The sequence below is a fragment of the Ambystoma mexicanum genome, chromosome 10 (assembly GCF_040938575.1).
Source record: "Ambystoma mexicanum isolate Mex_15411 chromosome 10, UKY_AmexF1_1, whole genome shotgun sequence".
Classification (NCBI taxonomy): Eukaryota; Metazoa; Chordata; class Amphibia; order Caudata; family Ambystomatidae; genus Ambystoma; species Ambystoma mexicanum.
The window spans coordinates 1,033,527,647-1,033,554,736 of record NC_090932.1 but is presented as its reverse complement, the minus strand read 5'-3'; the positions used below and the strand labels follow the sequence as shown (position 1 = coordinate 1,033,554,736).

The 27,090-nt window shown below is 48.2% G+C and overlaps 1 protein-coding gene across 3 annotated transcripts in view; it reads right to left on the bottom strand.

Moving 5' to 3' along the window:
- Positions 1–27,090, bottom strand: part of LOC138491968 (dihydropyrimidinase-related protein 2) — a 581,041-nt gene that overhangs the window by 215,401 nt on the left and 338,550 nt on the right. For all 3 annotated transcript variants that reach the window (XM_069618857.1, XM_069618856.1, XM_069618858.1), the window contains one exon: positions 13,359–13,543. In XM_069618857.1, the coding sequence (XP_069474958.1) occupies positions 13,359–13,543 (185 nt within the window). The remainder of the gene's footprint in view (positions 1–13,358; positions 13,544–27,090) is intronic.

Sequence of the window (27,090 nt, the reverse complement as noted above, 5' to 3'; positions counted from 1 at the left end):
TTTCATATGTGTCCTTCACAACTGATAATTTGTTTTCTTTTCGCTCAAGGCAATCATGGGACAGCACAGATCCAGGAACCAACAATCAAACAACTACCATCTCCTGCTCCTAGCTTCTCCCATGCATTCCTTCCACGTAGGTACCACACATGTCCAAAGGCAATTCAAGCAACTCTGAAAGCAGACACGCACAGACGCCCGTTTCTCCTGGTTCTGCAAACATCAACAGAAGAGCACAATCTCTATCCTATAACTCTTCCCTCACTAACCTATCCCACCCACTCTTACAGAGCCACGGGAGTGCCTGCAGACCCTGTAAATGGTAGTGGTGTGCAATAGAAATCAAGATAACATAGTTCATACTATAAACGCCCATGCAGCATCCTGTTCAACTACACACATTGGGACAACAGACGGAGGACTCTACTGCTGGCAAATGCAGAAATTACAGAGGCCAACCCGGCAAGAGAGTATAGTATCCATTCAAGACCACACTGGCGGCCCCATTAAATGGATGTATCAGTTCACCCAAATCACCCAATATTGGGTGTAAAATAAGGAATCTACTTCAGCCTGGAAGAAGACACGTGGTCTAAAACACAGGTCGGCTGTTTCTTTGCGATTAATATTGTGTGCCTTTGACAAACATCGTGATCAGCTCAGAGTGGTTGTGTATCCGCTGAATTGTCATGTTTGGGACTCCTGCGGCTTAGAGTCCACTTTGACATGAATACCCGCAGCATATACATACAATTTGGAATTTATTCAATATAACTTTTTTGGGAAAAAATGTGTTTGAAATTGATGAGCACTTTGGGTTCCGGTCTTTTGACCAAATATTGTTTAATTTGCTGGCAAAAGTAGTTTTGAAACTAGCAGCATTAGGGCAAATAACCACTAGATTGTGATTTTTTTAAAGATACAGGTGTCATGCATATAATTTTCAGAATGTTTCTGATGCACCAATTTTTAAGTAACATGTTTACATTTTAAACTCAATAGTTGTGATACGTTAATTTAACAATTAATTAGGACAGAAGAATATAGATTTAAAATTTCTGGTAAAAAGAGACCATATCATTAGAGAAGGAGAGCACGCCCCACCGCAGATGGACTCCTTGAAACTAAACCACCATTCCAAAGTCCAACTTGAGCTAAACATTGGATTGAAATGAAAAAGATGGTGCACTGATATTGCAGGGCAGTGAAACTACATCCTTGTTATTGATGCACGAAGGGTAATTATTTGAAGTTGCATGTTACTAGCAAGGTATAAAAGTAACTTGCATCCGGTATGAATGTCTGCTCTTCATATGTACACAGCCCAACATCTCTTAGTTACCAAGAGTGAATAATCACTTGCCAATGGCTAGTGGTGTGTGCAAATATTGTGGACAATACTATGTGGGGCTGGTAGGCGCCCCGCCCCCTTAGAACCTCTTTAAGGTAGTAAGGGAACACTAAGAAAATCTGTAGCAGAAGTTTAATTGCGTTTCACATTGAATCTCCAACCATGTGTGCAGATTTAAATATAAAATGCAGGTTGCTACCTTTCCTCAGGGGTCTATTGCGCAAGTCAGTGCCTACATGGCACCCAAATAACTTCAGGAAGATAAAGAAGTTGTCATCCTCACAGATACGACCTGGCCCATCTCGTTGTGAGGGTCTTATTGATGCATTTGTTTTAGTGGGGCATGCCCATCCCATGCCGACCAACCTTCCTCTACACCGGTAAAAAAAGTAGTTTATGGCTTACCTGCCCCTGCCCCATAGAAAAGCAGGAAAACTGCTGTTTCACCAAACCCTGCAATACAGCCGCAAGGACGTGGGCAGGGACCCACAGATAAATCTGTAAGGTATAACGCAGTAGGAACAAGTTACTTACCTGTAACTGTTGTTCTCCAGCATGGATCTGGCAGGGATTCACATGCTCATGAATATTCCCCTTAGTCAGGCTGGGAATCCTCGGTAAAGAAAAAATCAGTATCAGTTTCGTTTCTGATCTGTCTTTCTTAGTAGTAACCAATCACTGATCTCTGGGTCATACTGCACCCAGCCAATGACTGCCCTCCCCCGAAGCCCCGCCTCTGGCAGCCATCCTCAGATTTGGTAGCACGCGAAGTGGCAGTATGACCTAGTGAAGAGCCGCAGAGGGGTAGGTGGGAGGGTTCGCATGTGAATCCATGCCAGACCCATGCTGGAGAACAACAGTTACAGTTACAGGTAAGTTAACTTGTTCCTTCTCCAGCATGGGGTCTGGCATGGATTCACATGCTCATGAACAAAAGAATACATAGCAGTATACACGCACAACCACGGGAGGTGGCAACAGGCTCAACATTAAGCGTCTCTTACCTCCTCACCAGGCTCACCTTAAGCGAACAGGTTGCGCAGCACTGCTTGGCCGACCCTGGACTCCTCCCTGGAGTCCGGATCGACGCAGTAGAATCTTGTGAAGGTGTGCGTCGACCTCCACGTAGCAGCCCTGCAGATGTCCAGCAGGGGCACACCAGACAGGAACGCCGTGGTAGCAGCGATCGCTCTGGTCGAATGGGCTCTGACGGCCGGACAGCGGTCGGTTTGCCAACCGGTGACAATGCATGATGCAGCCGGAGAGCCATCTGGAAATGGGAGTCTTCGAGAGAGCCTTCCCTTGATTCACAGACCCAAAGTTCTGCAGCTGTGGAACTCACTACCCCTTGGCATCAGAGAACCCCAGCCCTTTGCGAAATTCAGGCAGAACTTGATCAATTGGCTGAGAGTAAATGACACCTAACTAACTTCCCTGTCCTGACTGTTTCCATTGGTAAACTAACAAGCTCCACTGGCACCCCTATACCAGACTATCTAAATCAACTTCCTTTTGCACTGGAATGTTCCTGATACCTGTATATTACTACTGTATATATTATTGTATACTATATATTGTATGTATATTACTACTGTATATATTATTGTATACTCCCGATAGTATATCCACACCTGTAAAACTGTGTTGGCTCTGGACCTAGTTCCGGCCGTGTATATATATGCCTACTATATACTGTGCATTGTAGGATACCCTTGTACTGTTACTACTTATTATGTACTTGTAACTAAGCTGAGCATATTCTTGTCCTATGCGCCCTGATGCCCCAGGGTATGGCGCGCCCTATAAATAATAAACTAAACTAAAGTTCACAAACAGTTGTGACGTCTTCCGAAAACTCTTCGTGCGGTCCATGTAGAACTTCAGCGCTCTAGCTACATCCAGCGAGTGCAAAGTCCTCTAGGCCGGCGTCGAAGGCGACGGAAAGAAAACTGGTAGCACCAAGGGCTCATTGAGGTGGAAGTCCGACGGCACCTTGGGCATGAAGGAGGGGTGCGTCCTCAGCACCACCCTCGTGTCATGAAAAGTCAAATATGGAGACTTGCAAGATAGGGCCTGAATCTCTCCCACTCGTCGTGCAGAGGTGATGGCCACAAGGAACGCTGTCTTCCATGACAGGAACTTCAAAGGCGCCGAATGCATAGGCTCGAAGGGGGCCCCCATGAGCCTGGTCAGCACCACATTAAGCTCCCACGCCGGGGAAGGAGCCTTCACCGGTGGGAATGATCGGAATAGTACCTTCATAAATTCCTTCACCAGGCGATGAGACCACAAGGACGCCCGTCCCGTCGTCCTGGTATATCGGCAGATGGCAGCCAGATGTATTTTTATGGAGGCGTGAGCCAGTCCAGCCTTGGCCAGTGACAGCAGGTACGGCAGCACTGGAGGGGCCGTAATTCCCAGAGGGTTAATCTTCTGTGCACAGCACCAGACAGAGACCCTCTTCCATTTATGACCGTAACACTTGAGAGTTGAGGACGCCCTGGCCTTTGCAAGAACCTCTCTGCAATCAGCCGGGATATTGTACCCTCCAAACTCTAGTGCTGCAGGAGCCAGGCCTGCAAGTTCAGCGACTGTGGGTCGTGGTGGAGAATGGCGCCTCCTTCTCTGGAGAGAAGATCCGCGTCCGCCGGCAGCCTGGCTGGCGGGGACGTTGACAAATCCAGAAGGTCCGGGAACCAGATCTGCCTCGGCCACGCCGGTGCGACGAGGATCATCCTGCACCTGGACTTCTTGAGCTGGTTGATGAGGCAGAGCAGCAACGGCAATGGAGGGAACGCGTATAGAAACAGGCCGTCCCAAGGGAACGAGAAAGCATGGCCCATGCTCCTCGGCTGTGGGAACCTGCTGGCGAGCCTCTGGCACTTGAGTTCGTTGCCATCGTGAACAGGTCGATCTGGGGTTTGCCCCATCGTTGGAAGAGTCGATCCACTTGAACCTGGCGCAGTTCCCACTCGTGCCACGAGCGCAGCTCCCTGCTGAGTGAGTCGGCAATGGTGTTTTTTATTCCTGCCAGGTGGAAAGAAACCAGAAACATCCCCTGGGCGACAGCCCAGTGCCACAGATCCTGGGCCTCCTTGGATAGGGCTGGGGATCTGGTGCCCCCCTGCTTCCGTATGTAGAACATCGTGGTGGTGTTGTCGGTGAAGATCCTCACCACTTTGTCCTTGAGGGACGGGAGGAACGACTTGAGCACCCAGAACACTGCTCAGAGCTCCAAGATGTTGATGTGAAGAGACCTCTCCTACGGGAGCCAAAGGCCTCTTGTGTGGATATCTCCGGTGCGGGCCCCCCAACCCTCCAGAGAGGCGTCCGTAGTCACCGTCTCCTGAAACGCCAAGGTTTGAAAGTCTGTGCCTGTAGTGAGGTGAGCCCGGGTGCCCCACCATAGGATCGCCCGACGGAACTCCTCGTCGAGAGGGATCCTGTCCTCGTAGCAGCCCCTCGCCTGAAACCAGCGGGCATTGAGGAACTCCTGTAGCGGACGCATCCGAAGTCTGCAAAGGGGCACAAGTAAGATGCATGAGGACATCATCCCGAGAAGGGACTTGATGGACCTCACCCTGGCCACGTCCGTGGCTAACAGGCGCTGCACCTTGCCCAGGATGGTCTTGGTCCTCTCCTCTGAAGGGGAGGCCAATTGCTCCACTGTATGGAGCTTCGCTCCCAAAAACAGTGCTACTTGCGATGGAACCAGGTGGGATTTGGGGTAGTTGATGGCGAACCCCAGCTCCGTGAGCAACCGGACGGTCCTCGCCGTATGATCGACGGCCAGTTCCCTTGATCTTGCCCGGATTAGACAGTTGTCCAGGTAGGGGTAGATGTGGATCCCCTGCAGGCACAGCCGTGCCGCCACTGGTGCCAGGCACTTGGTGAAAACCCTGGGTGCTGACTTTAATCCGAACGGTAGGGTTTTGAATTGGCAGTGGCGTCCCTGAACCACGAACCTGAGGAACTTCCTGTGCCTTTTTAGAATGGGGATGTGGAAGTAAGCATCCTCCAGGTCCAACGACGATAGGAAGACGCCTTCCTCCAGCTGTCCCTGCACGTGCTGGAGGGCGACCATCCTGAATTTCCGCGCCTTGATGTATTTGTTTAACCGACGCAGGTCCAGGATGGGGCGCCAACCGCCTGTCTTCTTTCTGATGAGGAAGTACCTTGAGTATACTCCGGAGCCCCGGAGCCTCCTGGGGACGAGCTCGATGGCAACTTTCTTGAGCATCGCCTTAACTTCCAACAGAAGTTGAGGGACATGATTCTCCTTCCTGGCCACGGGAGGAATGCGAGGGCACTTCTTTAGGAATTCCAGCGAGTGCCCGTTGGCCAGGGTGTCCAACACCCAACGATCGGTGGAGATGGACTCCCACACTGACGAACTTAGTCAGCCGGCCTCCCACCGGGGTGCTTCGGTGGGGGCCCCGACAACCCGGCCGGGTCAGTCTTGCTTGGAAGCGACCTTGCCGCCTTGGCCTCCTTGGCGACGACGGCGGGAACCCCCCTTGCTTGCTGCGACCTCTGTAGGCCTCCTGGGAAGAGGAGCGGGCCGCCTGGCGGTAAGTGGAGGAGCCACCGCTGGATCCTTTGAAGGCACCCTGTCTGCCTCCGGGGCTCCGAAAGGGCCGTCGCTGCTGAAGCACCCCAAGGGCCCGGGCCGTCCCCGAGTCGGTCTTGATGGCTTGTAGAGACTCATCCACCGCCTTATCAAAAAGGTTGTTGCCGTCGAACGGCATGTCCAACACTCTGGTCTGGACGTCCTGGCGAAAGTCTGTCGCCTTGAGCCATCCTCGTCGGAGGCAAACTCTGTTGCCCAGTTGGCGAAATCTGGTATCGGCAATGTCCGTTGCCACCGTTATGGCGTGATCCGACGCCACCTCGCCCTCCTGCAGAATTTCTAGGGCCTCCGCCCTTTTGTCATCAGGCAGGAAATCTAGCAGGGGAGCCATCTTGAACCAGAGCTCCCTGTCGTAGCGGGCCACGATCGCTAAGGCATTGGCCGCCTTAATCGTCGTCGCCGCCGACATGACTCGCCGTCCCATAGAGTCCAACTTCTTGCCCTTGCTGTCCGGCGGGGAAGTGGAAGTTGAAGCCGCCGCGCCCGCTGCCTTCTTAGCCGCTGCCGAGACGACCGAGTCCGGCGTGGGCTGGGCCCTGAGGCACAAGGGGCCGGCATCAGGGACTCGGTACTTCTTCTCGAACCTGTCCCTCTTGGCGGGTTTCATGGCAGGGTTCTTGAGGACAGCAAGCCCCTCGTCCCAGATGTCGTCGAGTAAAGGCACCGCGAGGACCGTCTTCCTCTTAGCCTCTCGCCGTTGGTACAGAAACCCCTCCTTTTTCTGTTCTTCAGGGCAGAGCTGGAAGAGCTTGGATGCCCTGGTTATCATGGCGTGGAAAGAGCCAACCTCGTCGGCTGGGGACAGTGGTGGGGGGACGGGGGGAGAGGACGACGGGATGTCCGCTGTGTCATCGCCGCCATCATCGTCCATCCCCGTCGCCGTATCCTCTCTAGGGTCCGGCGAGGGGGATGAGGGGTCCACCGGTGTCGCAGGTACGAAGGGCAGAGCGGGGTGGACTCTCCTCCGCTTGTTCGGAGGGCTTCCCCGACGGGCCTGGTTCCGGCTACTCCGTCGGGGTGCGTGGTAATCTCGTCCTTATCTCGGTACATAAGGATTGGATTGCCAACAAAATGGCCGCCGAGCTATCCTGGGGCTCGGGCAATGGCTGCGACGGACGGGATGGCCACTCCACTGGGCCCTGTTCGTCGTCGTCGTTGCCATCTTCGATCACGTCAGCAGGGACCGTCCCCTGAGATCGAACCTTCTCAAACCTCTCATTGAGGTTTATGAACCTCTCGTTGAGGCCTATGCACCTTTAGTTGAGGCCCTTCTCGTTCTCCACCAGTTCCTCCTCAGAGGCTGATTCCGAGTCTGTAATGGCCACCGCCCCCTCCCCCCCCTCTCTTTCAGCCGGGGCTTTCACGGGGGTCTTAGCGATGGGCTGGAAAGAGGATTCCCTCCGCAGCGGCAGGGATACTCTGGGCCCAGAGGCCGTTTCCATTGGCGTAGTCTCAGCCGGCTCTGCCAGGGTCGCAGCGACCACTTCGGTAGAGGCCTTAGCCGGGTGGATCAAAGCCCTCACCACCTTAGGTGCGTCCTGGGCCTTCGCCTTGGGGGGAGGGTCAGCGCCTCGCTCCCCCTTCGAGATCGACCGGGTCCTCTCCAGCGGCCTACCTGGGTTCTTGGACTTCCTCTTCCTTCCTTCCTGGCAACCGAAGAGCCCGACCTTTCGGGACTCCCGGAGCCCGCGGACTCGCGGTGCTTGGCCTTCTGTTGGGCCCCCGTCGCCGGGGCGCCCTCAAAGGACTTAGAAGTCCGCTCAGACTTCTTCTTTGCCTTCTCCCCTGCTGTGCCCTTCTCCAGCCAGGTGGCGAGGCGGGAACGACGATCTTGTTTGGTCCGTTCCGAAAGGTTCTTGCATAACGCACAGTCCTTCTCCACACGAGTCTTGTCCCCATGGAGGCAGTAGAGACATCGCGAATGCTCGTAATCCTTGAAAACGTTATACAATCCACATCCAGGGCAGTTCCTGAACAGCTTGGATCCGGGCGTCGAGCTCCCCTTGTCCTGGGCCATGTCCGTTGAGGTAGGCCGCATATCTTCCAGAATCCTCCAAAAAGTGTAAACTCGATGAAAACTTCACCCTTGAGGGGCGTAGAAGAATTCCGAAACGGGTCTCCGTTATCGGAAGTAGAAACGGTGGAGCTTGAGGCTCGATTAAACCGAAAAAAATGAGAAATTCTCCCGAAAAAGCGTGAAAACGCAGTAAAAAAAATAAATAAAAAATAAAAACCTCGAGAGCTAAACACGAGGACTCCCAACACTTGAGCGTGCGGTAATAATCTGAGGATGGCTGCCAGAGGCGGGGCTTAGGGAGAGGGCACTCAGTGGCTGGGGGCAGTATGACCCAGAGATCAGTGATTGGTTACTACTAAGAAAGACAGATCAGAAACGAAAGTGATACTGATTTTTCTTTACCGAGGATTCCCAGCCTGAAGACGGGGAATATTCATGAGCATATGAATCCATGCCAGACCCCATGCTGGAGAAAGGGGATTTTAAGTGCAAAACACCACTACTCCCCGTAAACATCTACTTTCTTTACTTAGCACCCAGCTGGTGCTCTAGATGCAAAGCCCATGGAAGTACAGCCGCAGGTTTCGACATGTCTAGCTGAGAGCCTGGTTAGCTTGAAAAAAATCAATTACCAGGAGCTACTTTTGACTCTCCAGGCCAACTGGCGCCATAATAACATACATATGTGAAATTAACTTGGTATGTTTAGTAATATAAATAAAGCAACTCGAAGACCCACCTAAGGGGGATATGAAGCAGAATAGAAGGTACATCATGGGCAAGAGGTAAGGGTTTGCATTTCATGAGCTGTGTACTAGCTCCTGGTTCTACCGAAGTCGCTCCTGGCTCCTGGAAGATGGCCAATGGCCAGGAGCTACTTTGAGCTCCTGCTCATAAAATCTCAATTTCGATCCTCTGCAGTCAAACTTCATCTCTTAAAACCATGTGTGGCACTCCGGTAGCAGTGCCATTAAAGCGCTTTAGAGCAGCACTAATGCAGCGCTTCAGCAACAAGACCATTTTCAGTTGGTAGCATCTGTGAAGGCACTCCTTAAGCAGCCCTGCTGTACCTTTGAGCACATCATTTTTCAGTCAGAGGCCCTCATGGTGGTACTCCACAAGAAGCACTAGTATAGCACTTCGGTTCAGCACTACTCCCGAAAGAGCACCTATGAATGCATGTCATGGTAGGATACAGAGTATCTGGGACACAAAGACATAGGTGCTAGGCACCTGCGCTGAATAAATCACAGACACAAAAGCAGTGCAGAATGGAGTCTGCGGAGGCCAACATTGTAAAGTGGCAGAAGATTATGAAATCCACACATTGGGCCTCATTGCAAGTTGGGCGTTGCAGCTAAATGTGGCGGTAACGGAGCAGCATTACCGCACCGGCCAAATATGGTTTTGGCGGTGAGGTGGAGGAAAAACATCCAGCAAAATGCTGGAGGTAATTCTGCCACATTACTACCAAAATGCAGCCATTTCGGCAGAATTACCACTGCTGGTAATTCAAGCGGAATCCCTATGGACTCCATAAATGGGGACCAACACTGCCGCACCATCACTTCAATCAGGTGGTAATTCCGCCAGACCAAGTGGCAGTAAGGGTAAATCTGTTTGGTGGGATTTCTGTGGATTTACTGCCAAAATACCACCAAACGTAGAATGAGTCCCACTGTATCAGAAACGACTATGATATGATATGATATGATATGGTATTTGTAACGCGCCTATACACGAGTGTTTCAAGGCGCGACGAGGCAGGGAGGGGGGGAAACAAGGGGAAGACAGACAAACGATCCTACTAGGCCAGGTGTCATTCAGATCGCGCAAGTGCAGAGGTAATGGGAAAAGGAGAAGTGCAGGGGGAGGAGGTGGGGGGGAAAGTGCAATACAGGGTAAGTAGCGTAATAAAATAATAAATAATGAATAAAAGGGCCAGCTGGTGGCAAGTGCGAGGTAAGTGCAGAGCAAGTGCTGGGAAGGCGGCTGTAGGGATGCAGTGACAGTCCCGAAGTGCAGGGGGAGCCAGGGAGGCAGTGCAAGTGGAGAGTGGCTGGGCCCTGGGCCGAGGTCACAGAGTGGCCCAGATGCAGGTTAAGTGCAGACTTCGAAGGGGAGTTAAGGAGGTTTAGCAGGGGAGAGGGAGAGAGAAGGCAGAAGCGAAGAGGAAGGTTTTGAGGTGCTTCCGGAACCGGAGATGGTTCTCCTCAAGTTTCAGGGAGGCAGGAAGGCTGACTACTTCCTCAAACTCTACAGCAGCAGTGGGTGTTTCATAGATTCATGTTTTATATCTGCAATTTGGTCGACCTATTTTTGAACTTTTTCTTTTTTTTCCTGTTAGGAGTGCCCCGCCACCCCACGGCAGACCCCTCCTATCCAAACATTACATATGTGTATATTTGAGTAGAGCAAATTGTAAGCCTTCAAGCGGCGGTCAATGAAATGGTCGCATACCGTGGTAGGCACCCTACGGCCCTCCTGATGTTTTGGCCTAAGACACCCATTATCCTTCACCATGGACTATACTAGGTAAACCATGGACGATGGAAGCTGTAGGCCAAAACATTTGGAGGGCTTCAGGGGGCCATCATTGCTAAACACCGCTATGCACTGGAACTCGCACTGGAGCTCCCTCCCCTCTCATATCAGGATTATCATAACTAATCTTTCCTTCTGCAAAGCAATTAAGACCCTGCTATGTGTAGGACTACACATCATACATCCCCATTTGCATTCCTGTTTGTCAAATATTCATCCACCCTTGTCTGTATCAATATTAATAACTACTGTATTTGCTCCTAGTAACCATGACCAAGTAACTTTACTGTTGGGCCGCATTCTCTTGTAACCCTGAATCAAGCCTACTCACTTGCTCCTGTAATAGTGCCTCAGTGCCTGCGGGCTGTAGTGCGCGCTACAAATTCAAAAAAATAAAAATACATAGGGGACTACGAGACACCACGTAAACTAACTTCTACTGAGTCCTCGTTCTGTCAGTCAACTCAATGTGAGCATATGTCCATGCAGGGCCGGCTGTATACACAGGCTAACCCAACCTCTTGGTAGGCTTCTCTAATTGCACTATGCCATACGCATACAGTACATGAACGAGGATTGTTTATATGCAAGGTGGGCGGGGCTTACTCCCCCAACTAAGAGAGCAGAGATAAAAGGAGTTTTTCATTTGAAAAACTCCTAGTCCTGTGACTTAATTTGTGCTCCCCTTGCTAACAGACCTCTTATCGCACCTGGCGCCAGTCACCAACTCCTCTCCCTCCATGACAGACTGCTGTGAGGCGCCACTGTTAAAACGAAAAGTCCATTGGCTCACCGTCAATCAAACGAGGGTCCTTCGATGTTACATAATCTTAATCAGCACAGCAGTGCACGCCGCGGGGAATAATAGGTCTTCTCAACTCCAGCAGCTGACCACTGGTATACAATGGGACTGCCCAACCAGGAAGGGAGAGAAAATGAACTCTCGTCTGCTCTACAGCAGCAGCTCCCAAAGAAAAAGCACATTACTACAATGCTACAAATCCCGCATTTGAGCCGGGGGTTCGATATTGTCCCATTTCTAAGAATGCTGCCATTTGTCTTCAGAAAATCTTAGTTTTCATCCTTGACTAAATTGCTGGAGAGGCTCTGCATCTTAGTTGCTAGTTGAAGTCAGCTCAAATGAATAGTGACAACGCCCCTTTTGGCTGCTGAACGGAAGCACAGCCCTCACTTTAGACGCATGCGTGCCGGAAAAATGCAGGACTTCAGTTTGCAGTGCTTCAAAATGGCGCCCACCATGAAATGGGCTAGAGTGCCGTGTGCCTAAAATGGTTACCCATTAAACTGTCAAAATCATTTATCCCCAAATTATTCATCCATACATGAAATTTGTATTGCATTGAAAATATATGTTTACCAAAGTAAAGAATGAATAAACAAGGCAACTGTCCCGGACAAACAGATGAGGGACACATTAATATAACTAAGAATCCATATAATGGAACTCTAGTGATCAAAAAGAAAGCAGGGCACCCACAGATTCGTTTACAGTCACATTACACTTTGCTTTATACACTTAGGAATTTGACATGTTCCAGAGAACTCCATCTGGTTGTGCCTAAATAATACCTTGATGAAATATTGTAGCAATAACCCCCTCGCCAACGGGCCATTACCACCTAAGGTAACGCCCCTCGGGCCCAAAGTTATAACTGGGGTCCCAAGGGAATTACCATTAGGCGGTAATGGCCCACCGGGGAGGGGGTTATTACCGTTAGTATTCCGGGTTTGTAGCCCCCGGGATACTAATGCCGTAGTGAAACCTTTTCAAGCGGCATTTAGTTTGAAAAGGCAGTCACAGCAGTACGCGTTAGTTCTAGCAACACTGTCATTTTGGGCCAAGTTGACCCCTAGTCGTGAATGGAGAGGAATGCTTTTATACGTGCAATGTAGTAATGTGCATTTCACATATTGGCTTACACGTGCAGAATGCATTGTACGTGTAAAAGCATTGAGTCAGCGATGGCGGCGTACGTCAGTGTACCTGGCACGCAATGCAGGCAAATCCACAGGATTACACTGTGGTATGGCTCGGAAACGAGCCAATCCACATGAAGTGTATCCCATGGCATCGCTGCGCCGGTTACCAATTTATATTATTAATGTAACTGGTTTTTATACAGCGAGTTTAAAACAAGGTGTTTTTTCCAGAAAACAATGCACGGAACACATTTACATTTTCAGCATGGGCACAAAGAAAGCATACTCTCAGCGCATATTTGGGTTGGCATTGTGCCAAATCTATATACACAGAGGTTATGGGGTTTAGTGTCCTCTGCGGGCACAACAGCCGCCTAGTCTTTTAGTAATACTGGGTGGGACAGGCCTGGGACTAATGCATTGTGGGTGTGGTTAAAGGAAACCGAGACGGTGGGTTTGACCAGTTCCCCAACTTAAATTTCTGTAGAGTTGCAGAAATGGGTGAAGTCTGCACTTAAGAGCCAGCCTCAGAAGCGAATACATTTATGCCTGCATGGTGCTTCTTGCTGAAGAACTACATCAAAACAAAATCCAACAAATGCAGCTTTCAGTAATTCCACAATATTCTGCAGTAAATCATTCTACTGCATCTTGGGAGCATGCAAACCAGACCCACTTCCCACGTGGATTTACAGCGGTACATGACCAAAATTAAGATCATCGCTCGAAAGCGCGTCTACTTGTGGAAATGGAAAGAGAATTACAAGGTCATTTAGCCAATAAAGCTCAGTTAAATAGAAAAGAAATCTCCAGGAAAAGGCTACTAAAAGCACAAGGAAGCCAGGCTATCAAATACAAAAACGCCATTATCTTACGGATCATGGTGGTGCCTCCAGCCAGAGCAGCCTTGGTTCCCTGAAAGAAGTCATCAGCTGACGTGATCCCCTGGTCTGGCAGCTGAAAGCGGGTATGCACATCAATGCCGCCCGGAATCACCATCCTCCCGTGGGCCTCGATGGTCTTCACACCGCCCGGCACAATGAGGTTCTCTCCTATTTGCCTATAAAAGAGGAATGGTGCAGTTCAGCAACACAAGACAGATGCGAAACAGTACAATAGCAAAATAGTATCATCCACCTCTCAAGGTTATCACAGATTAGATACTGAGTAGCTGCAAAGAAGTCAAAATGAGATTAGGAATCGAGCCCCAATTGATTTCACAAGCTGGGGCCTACAATGTGAGCCTGGCAGGCCCATCTGTTAAAGTTGATTCAGCAATTCTTTTGGCCAATAAAGTATACATGGTTCGACCTACGGTGGCTTAATTAAAAAAAATAAAACATTTTTTTAAAAAACCACTAAAAGATGCTCTGTTGATAACGAAAACTAAGCATAGCAATTCAGTGGTTCTTTGCCAGAGCTAAACTACTTCTTACTCCTTGCATTAACTCATTTCAAAAGCGATACTGAGGCGATATGCCCAGAGGTGGCGGCCGTTAGCTACAGGGTGGATCCTCCACCTTGGGTCATATCGGCATAAGCACCTGTGTAGATCCATACACAGGTGCTATTTCTTTTTTTTTTTTAAAGAAACAAAAACGTACCTTTCCCTCGCCTCCTGACGCACAGCGCTGTCATCTAGGAAGTACGTTTTCAATGCCGATGACTGGCGTCAACACTGAAGAGGGATTGCCTGGACGACAGCGCTGCAGCGACCAGCCCTGGGATAAAGGCAAGTGGTTTGTTTTTGTTAGAAAAATACAAAAAAAGGGGGCCCCCCATTAGCACCCATGTAGGGAGCTACATGGGTGCTAATGGGAAGGGGGTCTGGGGAAGGGAAGAGCCTGAGACTAATCAAACTGCTCGGAACGCAGGCTTTCCTTTGTGAATACAGTCCACATTCTGAGCATTTTTATTGAATGGATGCCTCCCAGGGTGCAAATGAAGAATATCCACTGTCCCCCATTCTCCGAAAATCTTCAAAATTGTAACAGGGATCAGTGCACTTAAAATGCTTACATATTAATTGCCTGGTTCCCATTCATCTGAAACAATTTAGAGACACTCCTTTTTTAAGCCAGTCTCAACGCCATCTCCAATGGCCAATTGAGGGCACAGAGCAGCAAAATGCCACATTATTATGGGCAACGTCACTATCTTCCAGACGCCCTGCCAGCTGAAGTTGGACCAATGAGACAAGGGGTTCATTTTGGGGTCTTGTCTCCATTATTTACACCCTTCAAGCGTCAATGTACAGCCTCACTGATTGGTGATCGAGGCCAATTGCTGCCCCAAGTGTACATAAGCTTTGACCCCATATTTTATTTAGGTCTGCCCTGTCAGCAAAAGAAATTGAATAAATAATTCTTTGGAGCATACGAGATTCGCACCCAGTAGTACTCACTTTTCAGAGGCATGCGTCAAACCCACTTCACAACCTATGGCCCAAATATGAAGCCTGTAGAGGTATACAAGAGGTTAAGGCAGGTCATCCCATGTCAACATATACTCAGCTCAGCCAAAACCTTGCAGGTGGCAGCACGGTTTACAACTAGAGCCACACCCGCCTTTGCAACGAGCCTTTGTGACAGCCATCAAGAAAGGAAAAACAAAGTCTGGCATCATATATGGACAAAGAAAATTCGCTTCATTGGAGTAAAAGATATAAAACTGATGCAATCAGGGAAAGAAATGTGTTATCTAAAAGTGTGGGGGCTGCTGTGCATCTTTTCAAGCAACGTGGGGCGAGCTGGAGGACAGAGTCTAAAAGCTATAGTACTTTTGGCTAATCCATTCTACCGGTTGGGAGGGCTACACTGGGCACAGCCTTTCCAGGAATGGAGGGCACAGTCATGCACGAGGGTTGAAGCATGCGCTTACACAGGCAGACCGGGCAGGATCTTAAGAAGGTGTTGATCAACACAAATTTAGCTACCTTCTTCAGAACCATGGACAGCTCCCTCTACAGGACTAAAGCAAGACCATGGCAAAGGACAGATTTCCTGTAGTAAGCCTATAGAAAGGTTGGAGGTCCTTTAAGTCGTTTCCTTGCAACTTGGAAAGTCCACTCAATAGAGTTGGCCCAGCATCCCCGATCAGAGAGTTGGATGATGTCCCTTCCCAGTTTTTGGAGTTTTGTGGATTGGCTGAACACTTTAAGTAAAACTTTAGTAGGTATGTTAGTTTGTCATGAACTATATTGACCGAATGCAGTCAGTCATCTGGTTCAGTTTCTGTTAGGAAAGGTTTTCTTTTTTCAACTTTCCTGCAGAGTGCAAAGGGAGTCGCCCAACATATCTGCTTTAAGTCTGGATTCCAACAGATTTATTTTGGCAGAGTACGGCCCTTTTGCCTCACTCACCCGCTTTTTATTTCATCTGGGGTGCACCGGTCAGACCCCCAAGTCTACCAGTGGAAAGAACGATTCTACCAGTGGTGAGAACGAGTCTTTTCCACCATTGTAATTCCAGTGCAGTGCTACAGGTGCACTGTACCCCTTTTATTTTTCCTTGAAGTAAACATCCAAGTGACAGTTTTTTACTGTGATAATGCCTTTTTGAGTACTGTATACTAAAGTTGCTGTTCCTCTTAGTAAAATAATCTTTCTTTGAGACACCTTCTTTGTTGCCCATCTTCCCTCCATCTAAGGGTATTTCCAGTCTGCATGCGACAAAACAGGATACAAATCTATCTCCCCACGCCAGACTAACCAAACCACCCAACTCCCTTTCAGATCTATCAGAGCGACCTGTAGACAATGCATATGGCATCGGTACACAGTAAAAATCCCAATATAGGTGTTCCAAAGAAAATGTTGAAGTGGGAGTATTTTACACCCTACTTTTGGAAATAAAATAATTTTATGGTGAAAAAATAAATAGTTTACTTAGGCAGGGTGCAAAATGTGCACTCGCCACTAGCCATTGGCTCGTGATAATTTAAGGACAAAGCAGCTCACATCCAGATCCAATCATACAAAGAAGCTAACTCCATACTAGGCAAAAGACAATCTGGCTTCCGTGTCGGGCATGGAACAGAATCCGCCTTATTAGACCTAAAACTCAAATCTCACAGATCATGGACAAAGGCAAACCTGCCTTACTCCTCCTCCTCGATCTATCAGCTGCTTTTGACCTGGTAGATCACCAAACACTCACCACCCACCTCACCCATGCAGCCCATTTCTCTAATCAAGCAGCATCCTGGATCACTTCCTTCCTTGAAGGAAGAGCCATGAAGGTCTACTCTGACGCAGCTAACGCAGATCCTACCACTATAAACTGCGGTGTCCCCCAAGGATCTTGTACAGCCCCCACCCTCTATAACCTCTTCACAAAACCCCTCTTCGACCTACTTGACTCCATGGGTGTTGCATATACAAACTATGCAGATGACACTCAAATACTTTTACCCTTATCTGGACTCTATGACCAAGACGCCACGGCCCTTCACAACATCTATGCCACTATCCAAGCTTGGATGGCAATCAATGGCCTCTGTCTTAACGGGGAGAAGACAGAAATTCTCATCCTGGGCCATACAAACACATTATCGAAACTAAGCCCCCAATATAACAACTTCAACATAGACAACTCGACCATCTCCGTATCATCCTCCGTCAAGACTCTAGGTGTTCACATTGATGCAAATCTATTGATGAACAAACAAGTCAGCGCCATAGCCTCTGCATCAGCGTTCAGCACCAAACTCATCAATGCCATTAAACCCTACTTATCCACCCCCAACCGCTTGGCCATAGCTAGAGCAACTATAGGAGCCAAACTCGATTATTGCAACGCCCTTCTAGCTGGCACCTCCGCCAAAAACATTCAGACTGCAAACCACACAAAACAATGCCCTCAGAGCCGCCATGAGCATCCCTAGAAGAGACCATATATCCCACGCCAGACGTGAAGCACGGTGGCTCCAGGTCAAAGACCGTATTACTCTGAAAATCCTCACCATCACTCACAGGTGCATCACCAAAACTGCTCCTGCATACCTATCTGAAGCAATATCAAGGACCACATCCACTCGCCCCACCAGATACACCAACCAGCTACACATACCACGCATAAAGAGAGCCACAGCGGGAGGTATAGGCTTCTCCTATATTGCACCGAAACTCTGGAACTCACTCCCTGCCACCCTTAGAGCTGAAACTTCCATCTCCGTCTTCCGCAACAACCTCAAGGCCACTCTCCTCAACTAGCAAGTGGAGGACTGCCTCCTCCACTTCTGCCATGTATATTGTAATATAACACAAATGTAATATAACTATATTGTAACCTGTATATATACTGCTAATGACCATGTAACTAAGTAACTAAGCTTTGTACTGTAACAAGTGCCACAATGTCCTCGGGCTGTTGTGCGCTATATAAATACGAATAAAACAAAAAACAAAAACAAACCCTTTTAGAGTAAGAAATAACGTGTGGTGTGTATAGGTAAAGAATTGAGGTGGCAAGTGGCTTTATATGTCGGCTAGTAACTTAAAATGTTTACCCCTGTACTTAAGGTATTTTTACTTGCTTAAAAATACATGTTTTTTCAAAAACAAATGTTTTGGAGACAAGCCAGCTGGGACCCAAGATGACTGCATTGAATCCAGGCTCCAGCCCAATGCTCTGTGTTCATGCCACCTGCTACTATTCAAGGGGCTACTGTGGTGGGGATATGGATGCAAAAGGCCCGCTGTATCCCGATGCACCGGTGATACCAGCAAGACTTCCCCACACGGACACATTGAAGGGGCTTGATCATGGACAAGACCTTACATCTTGCTACACAGTAACTGGAGTAATCATGAAGTAGTGAGCAGACGTCTGACCGGTCATCATGAGTGCTGCATGGAACCAGACCCAATGTGGACATGAGATTTTCCTGCAAACGCACAAAGGATTCAGGAGCCTTGGTTGGGTAAATTTTTCTGCTGCCTGCCATGGCAATTTCTTGGTGGAGGTGGGATCGCTATCTGGGGCATCCCTCCCCCCACCCCTCACAAGTCACAGGCCTAGGAGAGGAGTCTAGGAGAGGACTGTGGAGCATCTCCTGCGAAGCGGTCAAGAGCCGCTGGCCTACAGTTTGTGGTTGGTGAGGATAATTTGGAGGCATCTCGGTAGATGTTTGGAGAGGCTGACTAGCACAGGAAAGATGAAGGAGAGGACCTGAAGTCACAATGAGAAAAATGGCCACAGAAGGTGCTGAGCAACTGCCAAATAATGGAAGTCAAGGGTTGTAGCGTAAGGGCACTCCTCAAAACAAAAACTGCCCTCTATGCACATTTTAATAACAATCAGAGAAAACTGAGAAAGCAGCTCAATCAGTTGAGACCAAACTTGAAGACCTGTCTGGCAAAGTGGTCAAATTAGAGGGCGTTTGACAGTGAAGTCTTAGGTTTATGGAATAAACAGCATACCAACATCAGGAGGGCATGAATCGCTTTAAATCCTGCCCAGGAAATTTCCTCAAGATGGAGGCCAAGATAGAAGTATTGGAAAACGTGCGTGGGTTTGCAATAATGGTTTCATGGTGCACCTTTATCATGGCAGGGGAGCCACTGGCGAAAATGGAGTAGGTCTTTTTTTGGAGTCTGAGGTGACCATGGACCTTCCACAGATTATCTGATTTTACGGGATTTCCATACAGAGAACATTTATTAGAGGACCAGAATTGGCAGTGGCGTGGTCAGCAGATCTGAGATTTTATGCAGCCATCACCCAGCAGACAAAGCAGGTGGAACAGTATAAACTGCAACCACTTCCAAATAGGAGGCTGGAATTACTAGCAAGGAATGGAATCTTTTGAAGGTAGACCATTTGGGACTGTGAAAACTGGAAATCTACCAGGATTTTTGCCATCCGAGTAGACCGTGATACTGGGAGCAGAATAGGGCCTGCAAAACGGAATATACTTCTGAACATGCTGGCACTTTGTAAACGTGGATAGCCAGTAGGGAAAAAGTGCATGGTATGTGTGGACTGTAATTATACTTGTGTTATTCCAACTGGAAGCATACTGCAAGGTTTAAGATTGAAGAGAGCAATTTACTGCCTGCTTGAAACCTAAAAGTCCCTGATAATCTTGACATGAGCAGCTTACAGAAACTTCTTTTACCAACCTACTCCAACTAGTGCCTTATTCATATACATTCACAAACACACAGTTACGGTCACATACGTATGTATGAGTATTCAGACATAAAAACAAGCATAATGGGTCAAATAAAAAATGGACAAAATGTTATAGTTTGTATCTCATATTGAACTTAGTATTGTGGTGCGCCAATCACCAAATCAAATTTAGTATAATGGGTTTGTAAAATTGGATTACACAGGGACGGTCAAACCAAAAATATACTGGCATTATTGTGACGAAATGACTATTGATCTGGAGGAAAACAGGTCTGATGAGTGGCTTAACCACCTACTCAGTCCCACACAAGTACTAAACCAGCAATGATCTCAGTCATGAAGTTGAAACAGGCACAGCCAAACAGGTATACCTCCATCTCTTCTGGCAACATGGGACAAGGGGAGGCTATATCTTCAGGAGAGGTTTAAGCTGACAAAGGTACGACAATGCCAGTTGCAGTCAATTAAAGAAAATGACCCTCACTGGAGCAGGACTAGTAGGTATAAAAAACCCCATCCGGTGTAGGCATTAGGGGAGAGCACTAGTGGAACGTGGAGCAGCTTTTTCAACTCCACCTGGCAGCAGAATTCAGACGTGAGCAAAAACGCCTGGACCACAGCGGTGTGAAATTGAAATGCCGGTCCTGAGAAGACGGGTTTGCAGCTGCAGAGGCTGCACAGCGGAGAGCGTACCTTTTTACAGCATTTTCAACTGTCAGACGAGCATTGGTGGTGAACGAGCTCCTAGTAGCTGCAGAAGTCATAAGAGCTCTGAAATTGACAGAAGTGGGACGCCGGAAGCCTCGAATAGGATGTTGCCAGGCCGTGTAGGGAAATCTAAGCAGTACACCTGGAGGCATCAAACAAGTAGACACGCACACCATACCCAGTGAGTTCACCGTTACATTGTGACCCTAGAGCGCTCCATAACGACCCGCTAGCCCAATACAGGGATCTTAGTCTTAGAACAGAGCTAAACAAAGTAGCGTTGCAGAGGAAGAAGTCTTTTGAATACCAGACTAATGCGAAGCAGATAAAAGTTGCTGTTGTGAACCAAGCTTATATAGCATTGCGCAGAGGGCAGAAAAATAACTTTATTTTCATAACAAAAGGGTGTGATTGTGACATTGTGGCACCTAATAAAAGCAAACAAGAGGGGGTAATATCTATAAAAGCAAAGACAAGCGCTCATTGCCCAAGCCAAAACAAAAACATATCTAAGCAATTACGAAAGAACCAGAATTGCCCAAGCCAGAAGGAGGCAGTTCACAATGGTAAACACTATTGCCCATATGAAAAAGAGGTTCTGAAAGAAAAATGATTTAAACCCACATTGCCAAAACCAAAGAATTGTGAAAGTGAAACAGAATTCTTATCAGTAGTTGGTTGATGCTAAAGGGGAGAAACAAGGGTGGCAGACCGACTGCCCTTCTGAGAGAAGTAATTCAGAGGGAGATGAGCATAACCTGCAGTGAGTGTTGCGAACACACAGTTGTAACAAATAGCACTAGCGTGGTTCTCATTTCTGTTGAAGAGTTTATAACACATGATGTTGTGGAGCAAGACATTTCTAACCTAGTTAAACTTAACCTTTACCACAGAAGTACTTACAAGTAGCAGTTTATTCTGGCCTGGCAGGGGAGGACACCAGGTCAGAGAATATTGCAGTATTTGGATTTGTACTGGCAAGAGAGTGAATCAGAACAGGTCTGGCATCCTTATCATCTGCATCCGAGTATCTGTAATCCTGTTGGACTGCTGCAGCCTCCTCCAGGAGGTAGGTGCATTTGCCCTAAACCTTTGCACCTCCTCGGCACAAACAAAGCAATTTGGGGCAATTTTCTTTAACAAAACAATTTGTGCGAAAATTGCTTGTAAATATAGCGCATTTGCACCGCGCTACCTGGCAGCCTCTCTCCTCTCACTTGCTGACTGCTACATGAAGCTTTTTGTGCTTCCCCGATTTTTGCCTGCTATATCTGGTTAACATGCGGTGCTGTTAAAATGGCCGACCCTTTTTTCTTCTGTGCTTATGGCAGTGTGACTGAGCTGCCTTCCTCTGTCCTGCAGCTTCATTGGCTGCTGAGTGCCCTTTTCTGGCCAATTGGGGACCGGCAGGCTTTAGCCAGCCCCCTCACCAAAGGCCCAGTCCTAAGGCCCCCGTCTGCACCCAGAACGCTACTCTGGGTCCCTTCTTCACCCTGGCACCAGACCTTTCAATGATGCTGCCAACACACTCTTCAAGATGCATGGCCTGCCTTGACGTTCTCTCCTCCGTAACTATGGGTTAGTTCCCTCCTTTCTGTGCTCACTTGTTCCCTTTTGGTCTTTCACTCCCCCTCTCTACTTGTATTTTGGCACTCTGCATTTCATTGCATTTTGACCCTTTGCTTGCATCTGAACCAAACTATAAATTAGCTTCTTGCTGTTTTGTGCTTTAGGTTTAAAAGTCAAATCGTGCTGTACTCTGCTAACCTGTTCCGCACTTTGCTTGTAATCCGTTGCTTCTCTGAAACTTGCTTGCCCAGTGACTTCACCAGTCTTTGTTCCACTCCTACCTGCCTTTCACCATCCCTCCTTTTCACGCTACCACTGCCATGGCACTTTGTTTCTCCTATCTTTTCCACCTGCTTCTCCATTGATTATCCTCCCCTTCTTACCAAGTCTGCTAGGAAAAAGTTCAAAAAGGATACCTCGGCCTGCAACCCTGGTCTCCCTATTGCTGACACTTATTCCAGTCCTTCGGCCAGATAGTCACCGACATCCTCTTTGTCGTTCCTGCACCAGATCTATGGACTAAGATCTCTGTGCTCTGCCCTGTCTCCTTCTCTCCCATTAATGGTGGCACCCGATGGGAAGCTCTTATGGCCCCCTTCGACTGTTCTAATGCCATCATTAAGGTCTACCTTAAGGGCACCGTCATGGTCCAAGGCCCTCAGGCCAATCTCCTCCTCTTTGACAGGCGTTTCCCATTGCCTCATCAATTTCCTTTCTTCTCCTGCTGTTCACCCTTCTTCCCCCCCCCCCTTGGCTACCTTGCCCTCTCTTCCCTCCTCCTCTACCCTAAACTCGGGCTCCTACCTCACCTCCACAGGGTGTACCTCTGATTTGTACCCCTCACCGGAAGGTCTTGAAGGCTGGAAACCTCCTTCATCTAGCCACTCTCAACGCTTGCTGTGTCACACACTTCTTTGACATCTGCCACCTCCTGGAAGAACTTGACCTTGAGGTCCTCGGTCTTACTAAGACATGGCTCACAGCCAGCTCTGTCATGACCTTGACACTCTCCTCCCTAATGCCTACAAGATCCTCTCTGCACCCAGATCCACTCAGTCCGTAGGGGGGGTAGCCCTGATCTTTCCTGAGTGGATCCCTGCCTCTATCATTCCCACACAGACATACTCCTCTTTCGAATGCCTTGTCTGCAGGCTCTCTTGCTCTCCTAGCCACTGTCTTACTGTGGCTATCTACCGGCCACCTGGTCAGATCACCTCCCTTCTCTCCGAGTGGGCAGACCTCTCCTCCTCCCTCCTGGCCACAATCTCTCAACTCCTTCTTGATGACCTCAATATTCATCTGGACACGCCCTGTTCCTACTCTGTACTCTTCCGTGACCTGTGTGACTCCCTCATCCCTTCTATCCTCCCCTCTGGCCAGACTCGCTCTGCAGGGCACACACTTGTTGTCCTGATCACCTCGGACCTCCCCCTCTCCATCCCTCTGACCACTCCTCTCTCCTGGAGTGATCTCCTGGAGTGATCACCTCGCCTCACCTCACCTCTCCCTCTCCCTCTCTGCCCCACAGGCCAAGTCTACACCAACATTGCCACCTACCTTCTCGGACATCCGGCCCATGAAGCGTGTGTCACTGGAGGTTTTCGCCACCACCATCTCCCCCCCGCCCCTCCACCTCTGGCTGACTCACATCCTGACACAGTCCGTGTCATGAGGAGCCGTTTGAAGCCCAAATCAAAGTGCAACTCTTGGTATGACTCTGACCTAGCTAGACTTAAACGTAAGCGTAGGGCAGCTGAGAGGAAATGGAGGTCTTCTTGTTCATACTCTGACAAACTGGCCCGTCACCTACTCCAAAGGCAATACCGACTCTGTCCACACTAAGAAGAGAGCCCACATCCAACCCGTGTCTCTGTGGCATCTAACACGGCCGAACGCTTTAAAATCTGCAAGGAGCTGGCCAACCCTACTGCAGTCTCTACTCCTCCCAGGCCCTATGTACTGCCCTTGCTTCTCATTTCATCTCCAAAACCCGGGGACGGGGACCTTAGTTTGTGACTCGCCGGCTCTGCTTGGATGCAGGCGCCGTGGATGAGTCTTTCTTGGGAGTGTCCTTCCTTGGCCATGTTTCCTATGCGGAAGGTAGCCTTTCAGACATACCATGCACCGGCAGGCTTAACGTGGACAGTGAGCGAGTGTACACCGAACTGGGACCCGCTGTCACGGCCCTTGTCAGATCAGCAGCATGGCGCTTCGCCTTCTTCCGGATCATGTATGAGGGAGCACCCTCAGCGGATCTAGACCTCTTCCCAGAGGGTGAATATTCCAACGGTGATCCTGACCTGAATGCGGCCTGTGCGCCCAGGGGGTAACGCCTGTGGCCCCTCTCCTCCTTCAGCCAAGCCACAAACCTACGGTTACGGTCCCGCTTTGTCTTGGCACGGAAACCCTGGCAGATTTCACATCAGTCCTCGTGTTCGGGATGTGGACAGTAATGACACTTTGTGTGCCTGTCCTCCATGTAGACGTTCCTCAAACCACATCTTCCTCAGAGCTTGTACAGGCTCCTCTTGCCTTCTTCGGACACGACGAGGCACGAAGTGGGCCTCGACTAGGCCCTCCAACTTGACACGAAGATCCGACGGTGCCACGGCCTGATCTTCACCGGCAATGGGTCCACGTCACCAGTACGGATAAGCGGTCGGTCCAACTGACCATTTGTACAAAAATGTAATGAATTTTTGCCAAAAAATAGCAAAATCAAGAAGTAGCTCGTGAAGCAACTAAAAAGAGGGCTCCCAGCACTAAAGCGTGCGATTCAAAATCTGAAGATGGCCACCGGGGGTTGGTTTTAGGAGACGATCATCATTGGATGGGTGCTGTATGACCCAACCGCCATTGATTGGTTAATAGGAGAACGGCTGTTTTTAAGCTTTAAAGCAAGACTGCTTTCTTTTTTACTGAGGATTCCCAGTCTGACGACAGGAAATATTCATGAGCATGCGCATCCATGCCAGACCCAATGCTGGAGAATGATATTTCTGCACACTGCGCATATTGGAATCGTTCAAACCGGGAGTACAGTGACAGTGCAAAACAGTAGGTATTATCGTAGTTATCAAACTGGGAATATATGGATTGGCAAACATAATAGAACGTGATTGAACAAAAGCAAACATGCTGGGGTGGTACAACTGAATATACTGGGATTGTGTAAATTGAATGTTACACAAAGTATAATGGAATTGTGTAAATTGTGGGTTTACTTGGATTGTCAAACTCAAGTTATACTGGGATTGTCAAACTGAAATTTTGGTAACTCGGTGTACACAAGTATTGTCCAGAATTGAAATATAGTGGGTTTTAAAATGGGAGTAGAATGGCACTGGAAAGGTAAAACCGTGAGCAAATGGAGATTTTATCAAATGGAAATTGTTAATGAAAATATTTGTTTAAACCTGGACATATAAAGGTTGTAAAAACTGACAATGCCCTGGCAATGGCACACTCTGATTATGCAGAGATCATTAGCAACCATAAGCTAAGTAGGAATGCACCAACAGTAAATCGTAGATGATTTAAAAACCGGGCCTAAGGGAAACTGCCAAATCTGTACTAAGCGCTACAATTGAATGATGTGCTAGATCTTTTCAAATACACATACAAAAAAAAACTGTAAAATATTCCTTCAAACTATTTGGCGTTTTTTAATTGCACTGCCACTTTTAGTTTAAACTGCTATGGGCCAGTTTCTGATCCAACAAATAGCTGGAAAAGGACCATCACAAGCTGGCAATGTAAGAAATGGATCTTGACTGAATAACAGATTGAAGACCGATGAACTGAGGGACAAGCAGAGCTTGGAAGACAAGACGACAAGCCTGTCAGCTATACAAAGCCTGACACAGCCAGAAAACACAGAATGTGTTTTCTCAACTCTGCAATCGAAATGAATGCCTTCTGAGGGTGCCTAGAAAAACACTGAAGGCCAGAGGCATTATTTACCATCGGCATGAAATTCCTGCTCTTTTGGCATCTTCAATGGTTACATCGTAATCCTTTTAAATTCACAAGCAATCCATCTTGAACTAGAGAAACCATGGTGGCTCAAAAAGAGCTTTGCCGATTTAGTCATGTGATGCACACCTTTTCTCTAGCTGTGCCAGTGATAAAGATCTGGAGATGGTCAAGTGGTGCTATGATCACTTGCAAGAAACTACTTCTGAATAGGCAGTCTACAATGCAACAACAAAAGCCATTGATGGGTTTTTGCATCTTGGGTGAAGTGTAAAGAATTGAATTGTGCAACTAAAAACCTAGTGTGGAGCTGAAATGTTAGAACATGAACATTTTTCACTGCTGATGAACTTTGCAGGCAAGTAGCAGCAGTAAAGTGCCAATATCTAGGAAATAGGAACTGGATAGCATACCTGGTACTGAGGTAGGGGAGTCACCAAGTCAGTGTGCCTTATCTCAAGGTTGTGACGTCTTTTTTAAACAGGGGACTCAAAAAATGAGAAATATTTGTACTAAATATGCCCCATTGAGGTCAAGTATTCCTAGAAGACCCTCTAAGGTCTGGTATAACACAGCTCCCAGAGCTTAAAATGGAATAAAAACATCACATGAATAGACGGTACTCTTCAAAGTTGCCTGAACATGCCCTTCTAGCAAAAACAGCTTTGACCAATTATAAAAAGGCCATCTTCAGAGCTAAATCTGATTTCTTAGCTGGAAAAATTACAGCTGCAGCGAATCATCGCCAAGAGTTATTCAGAACAATTGCACATTTTGTTAATCCCAATATGAATATCCTAGTGAAGATTTCCTCTGTAGACCATGTAAATGGGCTGAACATTTTCTTCAGGGAAAACCTTTAGAACATTCAGAATAGCATCAGGTCTCAAATGGAGCCAGATAGTATGCCTCCCTTGATTGCTACTAATACTATTAATGAAACTACTAGGGCAATGGAAAACGTAACTACTGGGATTGCCCAGTTTAGTTTTAAGCAGGCATCAGGAGGACCTATGTAGCCGCCTGTCACAACTAAAACCCACGAATGACTCACTTTTTCCAATTTCAGCACTTGTTGCTAAGCCATTATCGTCAGAATTAACCCCTTTTATGACCAAGTTCGCAAATGCATCATTTACGCAGGGGGCGATTCCAGACCCTCTGAAACGGTCAGTCATCTCCCTTGTGTTAATAAGGGCTGGTCTCAACCCTGCAGACT